At 34.8% G+C, this 17,497-nt stretch overlaps 1 protein-coding gene across 1 annotated transcript; it reads left to right on the forward strand.

The window, feature by feature from the left end:
• Positions 1 to 583: 583 nt before the first annotated feature.
• LOC111506929 (calcium-independent phospholipase A2-gamma) lies at positions 584 to 17,218 on the forward strand. Its single transcript, XM_074178105.1, has 8 exons — positions 584 to 1,169; positions 8,581 to 8,977; positions 9,141 to 9,278; positions 9,389 to 9,662; positions 10,849 to 11,054; positions 11,768 to 11,959; positions 15,224 to 15,443; positions 16,792 to 17,218. The coding sequence occupies exons 1-8, from the start codon at positions 1,111 to 1,113 to the stop codon at positions 17,052 to 17,054; spliced, it is 1,749 nt and encodes a 582-aa protein (XP_074034206.1). The 5' UTR covers positions 584 to 1,110; the 3' UTR covers positions 17,055 to 17,218.
• The last annotated feature ends 279 nt before the right edge of the window (positions 17,219 to 17,497 follow it).

Here is a 17,497-nt window from a genome sequence, read left to right on the forward strand (position 1 = left end):
AAATCAACGGAACGGTTCTTTTAAAGTGTTTTTCCGGTTGACTTGATTCTTTAAATTAACATAACTATTTTATTTAAGAACCGATTGAAATAAATCAAACACACCAGATACTAGATGTTGAGTGAATCTTACCACAATACAGTACTGAAAACCGCACCCAGCTGTTTTTGAGAATGGCGCCCACAAAAGCAAATGTAGGGTTCTTTTGCGTTCATGAAGTCCCCCCTTCAATGAAGTTTTTCTCAAATATCTTCCATGTATAGACAGCGATCAGTTATATTTTTACATCTTTTTCCAGCCAAGTTTCTACTTTATTTGATATATCTTTTGAAGTACTAAATGTGCGTATATTATTAGGTAAATTAAATTCTGAACTCTACCATTAAACGATTTTATCCACTTCCAGTATGTTGGGTTTGAATGCATTCACCTAACGCCGGCCCTGCATCTTCTCACTAAATTGAAGCCTTCATCCTCTATCTGTTCGGTGCTCACTGCTCACCTTGAATATAATTTTAATTTCCCAAGTTCTACGTCGCTAGTTTCCCAAGTTCTACGTCGCTAGTGATGATGGCATTACGCCAAGAAATTACTGTTAAATTGACAAATCCAAACAAAATAATCCAGTAAAATAATATAACTGAAAAATTAGAATATTAGAAATACGATGATCACTCCTAGAAAAGGATGAAATGCATTCTATTTTCAGTGAATGGGTGGGAAATGACCGTGAATTCGGAATGGCGTGATTTGGGGGTGTGGTTTGCTCTCGCCTGAGCATTTTTTACGAATAAAAACACGTGTATGATAGTGTGTTTGTGTGATGTCTGTTTACTTGTCACCTATTTTTGGTTTATGCGCACCATCCAAATGCTACGCAAGCGCTACTCGCAAGATTCAGATAACACATAAAAAAGATTATTGTTGCGTACATGCGACAGTGTTTTGATAAATTCAAGTGGTGAATTCTAGGCAAATTACATTTAGTTCTGTGATTAAATAAAACAGTATTGAACATTAAAACAGTGTGAAAGTGAATTACCGTTAATAGAAATTCGATAGAATTTGATTATTACTTTTATTTGGTTCTGGAAGATAAAATTTCAACAGATGTCAACTTTTACGAAAAATATATCAAGTTGTCGAAGATGCGTTACGACACCTAGGAGGTTTGTAAAAATTGTAATTTACAAATTATCAACTTACATATTTATTTGGTAATCAGATATACTTCCCTACATCAGACAGTTACGTTGGACGTACAAAGTTCGTCAATATAAACTCTATCCGAAGATTCTACTATTTACGTCTTCCAAATGATAAGGTCACGTATACTAAAAAAAAGATACGTACCTATTTAACTATTTTTTAGCTTTCTGTTAGTCTTAGTTTGAAAACTTTTTTGATATTTTTGTAGTACTATTCTATTACCTATTAAGTATATTCATCTATTCAAAACAATAAATGCTGTATTTTCTAAGTTACAAACCTATATCTTACTTATCTGCACATATTTTTCAACACTCCTACCCATTGAACCTGAAAAAAAAAAGTAAAACAGAGTGGGTGATCTTTACCAGTATACCGCTATAAAACTAAAACAGGAACCAAGTCATCATCTTTTCTGTTTCTTTTTGTACTTTTGAAATTATTCACCAGAAATTTGAAGGAGTGACTCGGAATCCGTAAGTGTTGATCCTTGAAATGAAATTAATATAGAAGTTCTTTGTAGAGAATCGAGTTTCCAAAAGTCTCTAGATTTCAGTCATTCTTTGAGGAGTTAAATACTTATTGGATGTAAAAGATTTTGTGATATTTCGAAAAAAAAAATGGTGGGGAAATAATTTTAATGACCCCTTGTTAGGTTCAACGTTTCTTTGTGATAAAATCTCACTGGAAATATAGGATAGGTAGGAATATAGGGATATCAGCACATGTATAGGTACCTCACTGGAAATATAGGGTAGGTATGTATATAGGGATATCAGCACATGTATAAGTACTTTTGGTGAGTCACTGAAATAATGAGTTATTAAAGAAATATTTGAGAATCAGCTGCATGTGAATTAAAAGTAGGATTTGAGTGATTATTAGAGTTGTGATAAAAAATATTTGTATCCACTAAAACACGTTTCCTATACCAGAACAGAAATATCGAAGCCTTGTTTGACTCAGCTGTCCTTGAAAGATAAACCTGAATATAAGTAAGCATGGACACCATCTAGAGATCGGCAGATAACTCAAACCGTGCTTATCCAAAATAAATAGCGATTTCCATGGCGGTTTAAAGCTAAGATTTCATATCGACCGACGTTTTTCTTTGCAGAAAGTTCCTAAGAAATTTTGAATGTTATTCAGGAAATTTGACAAAATCAGAGATACCAGCAAAAATATACCTAAGTTAATATATACCTACAGTATCTTAGAAAGTGAGTAGTCGAGTCGTTGGAACTTGGTTTCTGGAAAATGTTTTTTTTCACAGAAACGTATTCATATGAATTTCATCAGTTCGGACTTCCATTGTCTAATATAATATAAATTTATTTGAGAACCCTGAAAAAAAATTAAAAATTGAAAAGATTAACCGAAAATAACAATTTTATTAAACAAAAACTGAAATTACAAAGAAATAACATACAAGCAACAACCAAACAAATAAAACATTGAAATATTAATAAAAGCTGAAAAATAAAATTTAAAAATATTATTATGAAAAATAAAAATTAAAAAATTTCAAACCAAGTTATGTCACGACGTTTCGATTGTTAGTATCCACAATCGTCTTCGGGTGATAACTTTTCATTGTTATTTTCGGTTAATCTTTTTAATTTTTTTCAGGGTTTATTTAAAATCCGTTTATATTATATTAGACAATGGAAGTCCGAACTGATGAAATAATAATATATTTGACGATCATGAAATTACCGAAGTACTCGGGAATATATATATACATGAATATATATACATATATATATATATATATATATATATATATATATATATATATATATATATATATATATATATATATTACAATGTAGGTTTTCACGGATGGTAGAATATGATGTGTTGTTTTTCCGGGTGTTCATCCATTGTGTACTATTCGATAGTCGACGTTTCGCCATCATCTCAGATGGCATTATCAAGACGAGTTATATATATATATATATATATATATATATATATATATATATATATATATATATATATATATACCGGGTATCCCACATTTTATGTGACAGGCAATATCTGGTTTGTTGAAGGAGATACACAAAAATGTTTCATACAAAAGTTTTAGGAGTTCATGAGAGCTATATTTTGATATAATTTTTAAATATACAGGGTGTTTGGTGTTGGTGCTACAGACCAAAATTCCATTTTTTAAAATAGAACGCCCTGTATATCATTACATATTCAGATGCTACGTTAAATTCTGATATCATTTCATGTTTGGTTTTTGAAATTCGGTTACGGCGTTGTTGAGTTATTGCTTAAAATGTAAAGTCTTGAGAACGACTATTATTTTTTAAAATATCTCATATAATTATTCTCTCTGCATCAGATCACATGAAAATTAGTCAAAATTTTGGGTGTTCGAAGTAATGGTTTCAATTTTGAGTTGTGGAATTCAGTCAGGAATCATTTTGAATATGAAACAATTGCGAAATTGAAAGAGGTGTATTCGAAAACAAATCTTTAATTAATAACAAAGTAAATAATATAACTTGATAAATCATTTCATAAGAATGGTAATATCACTGCACGCTAGTCGAATTTTCATTTTCAGATCATCCACATTCAAAGGGGGAATAGTGAAAACAATATCTTTTAAATAACCCCATAGGAAAAAATCAAGCGGTGATAAATCTGGGGAACGAGCCGGCCACCGAATTGGACCCTTATTACCAATCCATCTATTTGGGTACGTTCTATCCAGATATTCAGTAACAACCTGTGAATTGTGAGGAGGAGCACCATCTTGTTGCCACCAAATTCCTTGTCGTTCTGCTATGGGAATATCTTCCATTAACTGGATCAAATCATTTTCTAGAAAATGTAAATATCGCAATCCATTGAGATTTTCATTGAAAAAGTAAGGTCCTATGATGCGGCCATTGAACAATCCACACCATACATTAATACCCCAAGTAGTTTGAAAATTACTTTCGCGGACCCAGTGGGGATTTTCTTGAGACCAATAGTGACTGTTATGTCGATTCACAACTCCATTATTGTGGAATCGCGATTCATCGCTCCACAAAATTGGACTGAATATGTTAGGACTTTCATGTAATATTACCTGAATACAAGCAATGAATTCAAGTCGTCCTTCAAAGTCCATGGGTTTCAAACCTTGTACCAACTGAATTTTGAATGGGTGGTATTTATTTTCTTTCAGAATTCTCTGTACATTAGATTTACTCCGACTTCTTCTGCAAGAGTACGGATAGAAACATGTGGATGAATAATAATATAAGCCAACACATTGATCTCTAAATCTTCAGTTCTAACAGATCTCGTATGATGACGATGCTTTATAGTAGAAGGAAATGACCCAGTTCGCAATTTTTCTACAACTCTCGAAAAAGTCATTCGTGACGGAATGGGTCTGTCTGGAAAATGTTCTTGGTATAGACGTTGTGCTTGACGGCAGTTTTTCTGACATTCCCCAAAAATTAATAACATATCAATGCAATCACTTGGACTAAACGCGAAAGGCATACTGGAGTTTTCGCACAAAGAACACAGTTACTGTTTTGCAAAGAATCACTGAATCGAACTGACAAGTAGATACAATTCAACAACATTTGTTACTATGGCATCAACAAGCATAAGCTACTTGATGAAATTGTGCAATATAAAGCAATTCACCCTCAAGTTAGTCACATTCTCAAGAATTTCAATATTATATTCAACTGATATCGATATCGTATCGTAGAGGTGAGAATAATGGTTTGTATTCAGTAGTAGTCTAGTTCAATTTAATAAAAGATATAGACTCGTGTACGAGTAAATAAGTTTTTTTGAAACTTTATATTTAAGGAAAAGTGCAATAACTCAACAACGCCGTAACCGAATTTCAAAAACCAAACATGAAATGATATCAGAATTTAACGTAGCATCTGAATATGTAATGATATACAGGGCGTTCTATTTTAAAAAATGGAATTTTGGTCTGTAGCACCTACACCAAACACCCTGTATATTTAAAAATCATATCAAAATATAGCTCTCATGAACTCCTAAAACTTTTGTATGAAATATTTTTGTGTATCTCCTTCAACAAACCAGATATTGCCTGTCACATAAAATGTGGGACACCCGGTATATATATATATATATATATATATATATATATATATATATATATATATATATATATATATATATATATATATAACTCGTCTTGATAATGCCATCTGAGATATGGTTTCGCTTGCGTAAGTTGTATGGATTTGTTACCTGTTTTTCTACCTGAGGGTTGTTGATGGCTTTTGGTAGTTCTCCTACCTGTTTTTCTACCTGAGGGTTGTTAATGGCTTCGGCGGTTCTCCTACCTGCGATGGTAGGACGACCTGGAAATAATGAACGTTTGAGACACGTCCAGGAAGTCTTCACATACAGAGGTGGTACAGTAATGCTATGGGGCGGAATCATGATCGGCGGCAGAACCGATCTCGTTTTTCCAAATCGCTCCCTCACAGCTCGACAGTACCTCGACACCATTCTTCTACCTATCGTCCGTCCGTTTGCTGGTGCTGTTGGTGAAAACTTCCACCTAATGCACGATAATGCTCGTCCACATGTCGCGCGTCTAGTGACTGACTGGCTCACCAACGAAGGAGTTGATGTATTGCCATGGCCAGCACAATCACCGGACCTGAATCCCATGGAGCATGTGTGGGACATGCTTCAACGAAGAATTACTCCGCATATGGGGAACATTCACACAACGTTTCAATTGAGAGCTTTTAATCGCTGAATGGGCAAATGTACCTCAACAAGACATTGACAATCTCATTTTGTCGATGCACGATAGATGTAGGGCCGTAATAAACCAGCGTGGAGGCCATATTTTGTACTGATTCCAATTTTTTTTGTATTATGATTTTTTTTTGGGGTGCCAAAGAAGAGCCATATTTTTTTTTAGTTTTGCTTATATGCGCACTCAGTATTTTTGACCATTTAATAAATTTTGTTGTAAATTACATTCGTTTAATAATCACCCGTCAACTTTTTTTTTCCCTAAAGCGATCTAAGAAAAAATTATTGCCATTTTTTAAAATATCCCTAGACTTTTCCGATGTGTGTTTAATTATATACTGGAAATTGCCATGGTAAAGTGTAAACAGATTTTCAATATTTCTTCAAATAAAGAGGTTTTTTCTTTATATCTCTGTGACCAAACACGCCGGAGTATACAGTGTGGTCCAACGAAAACTTAACACCTCGATTTTCCGGCGTTAACATGAAAATGTGGAAAATCGCTCGAACCCGTCAATTGCTGATTCGAGGGGGAACAACTTTTCCGCTGTTTTCATCCCCGTGACTTCAACCCCCTAACGGGGGTGAGCACAACCCCTTGATTTTGAATAGGGATGAGGGGTGTTGAGATACCTCATTTTGAAGATCTTATCGTGTACTATCTGCCCGTAAAATTTAACTTCAAAATATCCATCGATAATGAAATAACAGCGAAAATAGTGAAAGAGGCAATATGGAATTTATCTCGAGAATATTATTCGTATCCGACGCATTTCAAAGGTATTGAGTGGTTAATTTTTTGTCCAAAAAAGTAGACGGACCTTGTTTTTGTACCTTAGTCTATCGTGAATTGTTAAGAACGGTACAAGTGTGTACAAGCGATTGTAAATTTGTAGTGGAATTAAAATGGTGTATTCCGTAGAAGAAAGGGTGGAAATGATAAAATTATTTTTCCGAAATAACGACTCTGCGCGCACAACAGCGGCTTTATTTAACGAACGACATCCTGGAAAAAATGTATCCGCTGCTTACGTTGTGCAACTGGTTGCCAAATTTGACGCTACTGGGTCAGTTGGAAACAAAAAGAGGGTGCATGAAAGAGACGAAGCGAGGGACGTGGCTGTCTTAGGTCATATAGCAATGGATCCGACCGTTAGTACTAGGAAATTGTCCGAGGTATCTGGTGTTTCACGCACAACAATCATGAGAATCCTGAAACAACATAAATTCCATCCGTATAAGATACGATTGGTTCAGGAACTGAATGAGGATGATCCCGATCGCCGACTCCAGTTCTGTGAAGTGATCAGTGAAATAATTAACTGCAATCAAAACTACATGTTCGATATCTGTTTTTCGGACGAGTGTTCATTTTACCTTAACGGCATTGTAAACCGGCATAACTGTCGGTATTGGTCAGATGAAAATTCACGATTATTTCGTGAGGTGTATACACAGCGCCCCCAAAAATTAAATGTTTGGGCGGGTATTTATGGAAATCACATAATCGGCCCTTTTTTTCTACCCGGTAATCTCACAGGCCAACTTTATCTCGATCTATTGGAGAACGCTATTTATCCAGCCCTCGTGCAAGTATTGGAGAATGCAGAAGACCATCAAACGATCATTTTCCAACAAGATGGCGCACCACCTCACTTTGTTCAACCGGTGCGTCAGTTTTTAGATGACAATTTTCCTCACGCCTGGATTGGAAGAAGGGGACATATTGAGTGGCCACCCAGATCACCGGATCTGGCTCCACTGGACTTTTTTCTATGGGGTCACCTGAAATCCAAGATTTACGCTACCCAGCCTGAGTCACTGGATGATTTGCGAACTCGGATCATTAATGAATGCCGTCAAATTACACCAGACATCTTGAGTAATGTACGTGAACGTTTTCAGCAAAACTTATATTACTGCATGGAAGTGGATGGTGCCCATTTCGAACATTTAATAAAGTAATCACAAAAGTACGTACTCTTCCACTCTTTTACCTGTCATGTCGTTATCGATGGATATTTTGGAGCGAAATTTTACGGTCAGATAGTACACGATAAGATCTTCAAAATGAGGTATCTCAACACCCCTCATCCCTATTCAAAATCAAGGGGTTGTGCTCACCCCCGTTAGGGGGTTGAAGTCACGGGGATGAAAACAGTGGAACAGTTGTTCCCCCTCGAATCAGAAATTGACGGGTTCGAGCGATTTTCCACATTTTCATGTTAACGCCGGAAACTCGAGGTGTTAAGTTTTCGTTGGACCACACTGTATATTTTTTGATATCATTCAAAAGTACTGGAAAATAGTCAATTTTGTCACAATTTAACTGACAATATTATTTCTATGAACTCTCACTAAGCCACGGATCAGTATACACTCCCAAGGATGACGTCACTATGAAGTTTTATTTAAATGTCCTTGGGGACGGAAGAAAAGTCAAAATCAGCTGTTTATGATTTATATTGCCTTCTTATAATTTTTGGCGAAAATGGCCCCATTTCATGGTGCCGTTGAACATATTTCAACTCTTTGATAAAAAAAGATATGCTTAGACGGAAGGATGATTGCACTAATCATAGTTTCTATTTTCAGACGAGTGAACTCAGGATCAACGAATGTGATAGATACAGCAAAAATGCAAGCAAAAAGTATTGTAATGAACCAGTGGAAACTGATAAGTGAATTAAAAATATATTTGTCCAAGTTTACAAATGATAAGAGCTTCGAAAATGCTCTCAATAAAGAATTTGTACAGTTTTTGCAAAAAGTTGACCCAAAAAAGTATGGCAATGATTTAGTTAAATATTTTGCATCACAAACATCAGAGATTATCACAAAGAAGTCTGAACCGAATGAGACTAAACAGGAACAGAGTAAATTATCATTACCTGGTGTATTAAGTGGCCTGAATATAAATATTGCAAATAAGGAGAATCAACAGAAAGAGAACATTCCAAGATGGAAGATTAACAAACAACTTGTTTCAAACGTAAGTTTTACCAAATACTTGTTAATTTAAAAAAACTATTGGAGTGATATCAAAAATTAAATATAAATTTGTACTTCAAATTTCATATGTAAATTATTCTGAATGATGCCATATTTTCATTTCAAAGGAACATTATTATCTCTGAAATAATATTTTTCCTTAGGAATCTGTATCGCTAAGAACAAGTCATGTTCTTACATCGTTAGCAGTAGCTGAAACTGATGCAAGTAAAATACGACGAATCGAAGATCTCATATCACATCTTGAACAGTATCCTGAGGCAAAGCATAATGCAGTTAAGGTATATCATCACAATATCGCAAGTTTTTTCAAACATATGGAATTTTTATATTATTCCCCAAGTTCCTAACTGAATAACGTTCAAAACTATAATAATTGAATGTCTTTCAGGAAGGAGCTATTCGTACATTACTACGTATTCGCCAGTCAGCAGAAAATTATGACCTGCAGAGTGCTCTCAATGTAGCATTTGCTTTATTGGGGTATACCGATCCAGTTCCCGGAATAGGCATAAGAGTTCTATCTATAGATGGAGGAGGCGTGAGAGGCATTCTAGTTATAGAGATGCTTAGAAAATTGGAAGAACTTTCGGGAAAACCAATTTATGAAATGTTTGATTTCATTTGTGGAGTTAGTACAGGTGCTATCATTGCAGCACTTTTAGGTAAGACTAGATGAATATTAGATATAGATGAGAATATGAAAATGGATATATAAAAAAGTCATGCTTCACTGGCATCGGTAAAATAGTCAAAATTCAATTATACTAAAAAATGCTCAGGATAACATTTAAGAGATTAATATAATTCTACAAATATTTTGAGGTTATGTTTATTATTCAACTCTTAGTTGTGTTCGTGTATTGCATGTCATCCACTTAACAATAATGGATAATATAATTTGAATTGAAAAAGAACAGTTCCTAAAGATGTAGAGTTTTTTATGTTCTAATCTCAAAAAAAAGAGTTTCTAGGTATAATTATTAGAAATCTTGAATAAAACTAATAAGGTTTTTATGAATAGAGAAGATATACTAAAATTTGGAAATTTTATGAATAAAAATTTCCAAAATAACACCAAGTGCTTTGGAATACATTATGTCACAAATTGCTAATAACCGATACTTTTAAGAAACATTCCGCTCATTTTGGTAATAGTTCCTATAGATAAATGTATCTTGGTGACGTTGGCTACTCTAGAAAGTTATTGATCTTTAGATGATAGATTCATTATGACAAGATCAACAGTATTTACGTGCTTGCATGTAACCGTAGAAGTTATTTTAAAAAGAATTTGTGCAAATCATATGAAGTTGCACCCTTACTTGAAGACAAGCTTCTTATTTTGCCGAGGGTTCAGCATATGTGGGTTGTTGCACTGCTTGGATTTAATTTAATAGATGATTCTTATGATTATTACAACAGAATAATAAATGATTCAATAGTTTTGCAAGGAGTCCGTAGAAATGAAATCAGATTCATTGATGTAGAAATTTGTTGGCCAGGTAGGGTTCACAAGTTTTCCGAACATCTGACATATTTCCTGTCGGTAGCAATTTATGTGAACCAGATTATTACTTCGTAGAAGATGCTGCTTATCCATTACAGGATTGGTTAACTGCGCTCTTTTAAAATTATGGTAACCTGAGGTCTGCAGAAATATCAATCATACCTAATTCATTTGAAAGAAAATAAGATCAAGAATTTTAATTCTATTTCGCACATTCTTCTGATATATTTCATACTCAATAACTTGACAAACCATTGAAAATATACTCAAATTGGAATAAACTTCACATTAACTGATGGGTTAATTTTTGAAATGTTATAATGCAATGCCATAATTTTCAGTGTTAAAACAGAAATCCTTGAATGAAATCGCCGAAATTTATAAAACTATAAGCACCGAAATTTTTACCCAATCTACCCTGAAAGGAACAAGCAACTTGGTGTGGAGCCATTCCTACTATGATACCGCATTATGGGAGAAACTACTGAAAAACCAGTGGGACAATAAGTTATTGATTGAAACTCGTAGGAATTTAAAAGTACCAAATGTGAGTTCAAAAAATATTATTTTAATTTAAATCGTCTTAGCAAATTGCACATTTTACAACCTAAATAAAATTTTGATGGCAATTTTTTTCAATTTTGGGATTAAACTTGGTGTACAAGAAATATATGTTGCGATTATTTCCAGAAAAACAAAAAAAATATAAACTCATAGTATATGTTCATGTTATTCATTAAACAGGTCTAAAGCAAACTATGTAAACACTACCTAGCCTTCAACTGTTTCATTTTATGCATTGAGGCAAATAATCAATTATCACTCTTCCTTTAAAGAGAACAAAATCCGGTCTAGTAGGTCGTGGTCGAATGGAACCAAATGTAACAAACGTTTTTTCTGCTACTGCAACAGATATCATCGTTGATATGTGAGTTTACATTGACTTTTTGAAATGGTCATTGTAATTAAGAGAATCCTTTATAAAAACTGATTTGTAATAGTTTCTTCAAGTATATGAAAAACTTAAGGGCGTTTTCCATCATTTTCAGGATATCTCATTTCAATTGTTTTATAAAGAAATTGTTTCAGTCGATACTTCGTAAGATTCACAGATTTTCTCGCCAAGAGCATATTTTGATATCATTTTCGTTCACAAACATTAAACCTGGCTGAAGCCTAAAACATGAAAATGCCATAGTCAACATTTCTTCAAAATTTTGTTTTATTTGAACACACTAATGTTAATTTTTTGTGTTGCAGTTTTGTGCTGTGTCAGCAGTGGTGAATCAGTCTCGATTGTCAGCATATATTTTTAGAAATTACTCCTTACCATGCAAAGTTCAGTCTCAGTATATGGGTGGCTACAACCATCAAGTATGGGAAACTGTAAGAGCATCTGCAGCTGCTCCCACATACTTTGAAGAGTTCAAAATAGGCAACATGCTTCATCAGGTATGAACTAATGTCTGTTTACTCATTTCTCAAAAAAAAAATCTAGAACACTCATTGATTCAATTGAAATAAATTCACGGAAAATTCTCTCTTGGAAGTTTTAATGTAGTAATTTTTATTCTTTGGAGTTCTACATTCATTCTAAAGATTGAGAAATCTCTTCTAATGGTATTCGCTTTTTCAGCCCCCCAAATTGTTTACTTGTACTGCCCCCTATATTAATTTTTATTATTACTGGTGTAATAGGTACACTACTTCTCAATCATTCATTATGACATATATTCAGTGTTTTGTTAAATCAATTGTAAAATCGATTTTCAGTGAAATTCACTTGATAGAAACAACTAATATTAAAATTGAAAGGGTTATATTTTTAGGAGTGACTGATTTTCTGGGAAAGTTTTTGGCTTTCTACTACTCCATCTTGATACAAAAAAATGTGGGAATCTTCCAGAGAAAGAAAGGAAGCAATCAATTTCAATTTCAGACACAAACTGGAAGAAAAAGCCCTTCTGAAACAGCTACTTTCATATAAACATTGAATTACACGAAAGAAAAATTCTTTCGAAAGAAATACTTTTATATGAACACTGAATTATAGAAAAAACAGTTTTCTCTACCCAGTTTAGATTCCAATATTCGTTATGGAATTAAGTCGGATATCAATCATAGGATTTCAACATAATATAGGTACTAGGTTAGGTTAGGTCTAAAGTGAGTGGGTCCATTCGACACTACACCGCAATCTGTGGTAAGAGTACGGCTCTGCCGAACTCTAAGAACCTGATTTGGTCCCCAGCGGGGCAGGCACAAAGTATATGCTTTGCTGTTTCATCATTTTCCAAACAGGCGACACACACTGTCTTCCGACAGTCCAAGTCTCTGCATATGATGATTCAAATGACAGTGACCTGTAAGAAGGCCTGTTAGTTCATCATCTTAGTTCATCCCTACTGTAGTCCAACATCTGTTTGGTATCCAGCTTCGAAGGGTGAATAAACGCCTTGGCGTGGAGAAGTCCATAAATCTTTTTGCCATCCAGGTGTTCAAAGTTTGTTTGGCAAAGCCTAAAGCGATGCCAATGAAGCCGGATGAAGCTGCTTGCAGCACCCTCCTTTGCAAGAGAGTCAGCAGCTTCATTGCCTTCCAGGCCAGTATGGCCAGGAATCCAGACCAGAGACAATCTGTTAAGTCTTCCTATCGAGGGGAATCGTTTTTGGCAATTTGCTACCAATTTAGACGTTGCTCGGTAGGAGCCAAGAGCTACCAACGCCGCTTGACTGTCCGAGAATATTTTTATGACATCTTCACTAGAACAGGAAGGTGTTTTTGATCCATTTGTGAACCTACAACTATCTGCTCTTAATATTTCCTTCTCCCGGAGGATCTCTCGGGAATAGTACTTTATAAGGCAGTTCGTAGTTGACAGTTGGAGTCATAAAGTCAGAGGTCATTTCCAGAATGCTGTGACTTCCAGTGTCAACCAACAGTCTGTTGCACTCTGCATTAAATTGACTTGTGCAATTGGCAATGTGCACAAGTCCGTATGCAGTCCATCTAGCCTCTCTCAACAGAAAAATGTGAAGAGGAGGTCCATATCGAGGAGCGGCCATGGGTGTACTGTACTGATGGCACCACTGATTGCCAGACAAGCCTGTCTGTGGCTTTCGGCCACCAGGCAATTGCACCATAAGTGATCATTGGTCTAACAATCATCACATAAATCCAGTGGATTTGTTTGGGATCTAATATAGGTATAGGTACTAAATGAATGGTAAAAATTGTAAGTGTTCTGGTTTTTCTGAGGCTGCTACGTAACACGAAATGGTTACTCCAAAGTGATGGTGGAACAGATTTTGGCTAGAAGACTGCAAGAACCTCGCAAGGATGAGAACCCTTCACAACTACTGCTTGTCCTTACCTACGTCAGAGGATTGTTGGAAAGGATAAGAAGAATTGGGTTCAAGTACAACATCAGAACCTGCTTCAGATCCGGAAACACCATCCGTAGCAGCCTCACGAAAACGAGGCCACCAAGCGCGGACTGCGATTTCAAGAATGGCATTTACCGAGTACCCTGTGAGTGCGGCAAATCTTAAAGATGAGGCCCGAAATGGTCCGCCTATCCAGGACAAGGATTTGAGGACCCTGGTGGTGACTGACCCATCACCAACGGTGAGTGGGATGGCGGAAGAACTGTGCGTCAGCTCCCTGAGGCTTTTGATTTTTTTAAACTTATTGGAAGGGTCAAAGAGATGGAAAAGTGGGTGCCCTACGATTTGAATAATCGACAGAAATTTTCACGTTTCGAGGTCTGTTCTTTGCTTTTGCGAAACCAAAACAATCCTTTTTTGGATCGGATCGTCACTTGTGATGAAAAGTGGATCCTCTACGACAACAGTATGGTGATTAGCGGCTGGTGTGATAACAGAAGAGGTTCGATCCTGCTCCATGACAATGCTCTTCCGCACGTTTCACAAATCACCGTCCAAAAATTTAAAAATCGAGCGTCGAAGTTCTGCCTCAACCATCACACTCCCCAGACCTCTCGCCAATCAGGACCAGACAAAAACGGTCTTCTTCGACTTCATCGAATCCCGAGTACACAATTTTCATTCTGACGATATTAATCGACTTGTGGTTACGTTGGCACTGATTCAAATGGTGCCCATTTTGATTAAATTGAATGAGTATTCAGTGAGATATTACAGTTCGAACTAGAGTCATAAAAACAGACAAAACTTTTGAAGCAACCTAATAAATTTTTTATTTGTTTATAATTGAATGGAATGAATTGAAAGATGTTGAGAATTTGAAAAATTATTTGATAATTTCAACAACCATACTCGTATATTGAGTAATCTCATTAAAAATTGCTTACCAATTTTTAATATAACAATGATAAAGAAACAATAATCACACTTAAAAAAGTATTCAATTATTGGCACCTTGAAATTTAATCTGAAATATTTGAAGAGGACCTTATATACCGCAATTCTTTAATAAGTTGGTAATTTAGGCATAACAAATTATTTTATTATGAACATGTCATAATAGGAATTAATAAAAAAATACAAATTTTTATCAAATAAATATTTCATTATAACTTGAAGTATCAAATGTTTCAATCTAAGAAATTAGTGAATTCTAGAACACCATTAACTAAAGTTTTTTGTTATTATTCTGTAATGGGTTCAGAGTTATAAGGGCATGTCAAAGTATTATTTAATTTTTCAAAACATTTCAATACTATATTATTCACAGGATGGTGGTATCCTAGTAAACAATCCAACAGCTGTGGCTATACATGAGGCAAAACTGCTTTGGCCCAATACTCCAATTCAATGTGTTGTATCATTTGGTACTGGCAGAACTGTTCCCAATCCAATGGACACCACTGCAGAATCGCTGACCACACCAATAAGCAACTCATCTTGGAAGAAAAAATTCTTTGCTATTTTGGATAGTGCTACAGATACTGAAGGTTAGTGAGCGATTTCCAGTATCACAAATGAAGGGTTTGAGAAATGTACTTAAAAGAAAAAACGAAATTTAGTACCATCTCTGAAAGTTAAATTTTATTTTTTCCATACACCGTGAGCTGCCTAATTTGGCCCGTCACTCAAAAGAAAAAAAAATGCTACATATGAAACTGAAATCTACAAATAATGACTGGCGTATCCTAATTGGTAAATAAATTACAATTTGTATTAATGTGTGTTTAGACAAACAAATGAATGGCTGAAAAAGTTTTCATGAACTTGAATTGATCTAAGACATCATCTATAAATTTCTATACAAGGCAGGTCTACAAATACATCATATACAAAACGAAGTTAAAAATCAGAAATTATTTATGAATGTTAGGGAAACTTACCTTGAACTTGTCCTGTTGGTAGAATTGAGGTGAGCTCAATATCTTGGTAATAACCACCAGATTTTTACCAAAAATTCAATGAAGATAAACAACGAATACCAATTCATTTCTTTGCTCTTCTTGGCAACCATCTGCTTTGTCAATTTCTTTCAAGTCTCTGGAAAACACTAGAACATCATGGGCTGGCTCATAGCGTTTTTCCTCCATTTTTTGTTGTTTTATTCTTCAGGACATGATGTGGGATTTCCATAGATTACTTACCTCCGTTATGCAGCCTTATTTTGATCAGGTGTCCTCTCAGGAGACAGTGCCCTTCAACTATTTGAGTCATTCCTTGCTGTGTTGAAACAGTTCTTTAGTTCTCTCCTCGGATGGTCTCTTTATGAAGATTTTCCCGTGTTATCTTTGTATTTCTTATTAACCCACTTACTGATCTTGTCCCATATTAAAGATTTGGTATTTGTCTATGACGACTGAGTGTTCTGGCATTCAGTAGAGAGTCAGTATATTTCCGTCCACCAGTTTTTTCAGTTGCCCACAGCACCAGACCGATGTCACTTTTGGATTTGTCAGTGCCCAAGTACAATAAAAAAGTGCATTATTGAGCTCTACTTTTGTTTTAATCAAATTAATATTCCTTATACATTGCAAACACTTCATCTTCAGTTTTCAATTTGTTTTTTACATGGGTTTTGACAAGAATGCTCTGGGGATAACTACTCCACCCTTGGAAGGACTAAAAAATTCTGATAGACATGTCATCAATATGTGAGGTTTTCTTACTCCCTATTTCTTGTATAACTCCTTTTAATTAAAACAATCTGTTTTGAATGAATAATTTTAGTTACTCCACAAACCCCAACATATTAATATAATAACGGTGGTATACTATTAAAATATGTGTTGACTCCGTATATTCTAATACAGTTGCAAAAATAGATCAAATTTGTTTCAGGAGTTCACACAATGCTATCGGATTTGTTACCTGGGAATGTTTATTATCGTTTCAATCCATATTTGACAGAAATGTTAGACATAGCAGAAATTGATCCAAATAAATTGGAGCAACTGAAAAGAGATGCTTTGATGTACCTAAGAAGAAATGATGATAAGTTCCAAGATGCTGTCAAAGCTTTGAGTAAGAAGAAGAACCTAACCCAAAAATTACTGGATTGGATGAATTTGCGTAAAGAAATTCATGGACTCAACCGGTGGTGAAACATAATATGTGAATTTCCTACAATATATTTATGTTCCAAACTATTTATTTCCGGTGATTGTTTTGAATTTAACTGTGATTAGCTTAGTTTTAATTGTTTACATCAAGTATTCATTATACTTTTTATATGTATTGAATAAAAATACAAATTTGCAACCACTTATTTCAGTCAGTTATTCTTGAAATAATCAACAAGATTGACATGTATTAGCAGACTAATGGGGAGAGCCCAACCTGAAACCCAAATTTTTTGTCTTTCATGGCATTTCCGATTCAACTGTCTCTTACTATATAGTAGAGTTTATTTCTGTCGAAATTTATGATAATGATAATCATTATTTCTCTCGTTAAAAAGTGTAAAATTTCGTTTACATTACGTTACAGTCACCTATTGAAGATTGAAGTCACAGATTGAAGAAATCCTTGCAAATTACTTCATCTA

Source organism: Leptinotarsa decemlineata, unplaced genomic scaffold (assembly GCF_025532065.1).
Source record: "Leptinotarsa decemlineata unplaced genomic scaffold, Ldec_3_MD MMD2_tig00003348_RagTag_RagTag, whole genome shotgun sequence".
Lineage (NCBI taxonomy): Eukaryota > Metazoa > Arthropoda > Insecta > Coleoptera > Chrysomelidae > Leptinotarsa > Leptinotarsa decemlineata.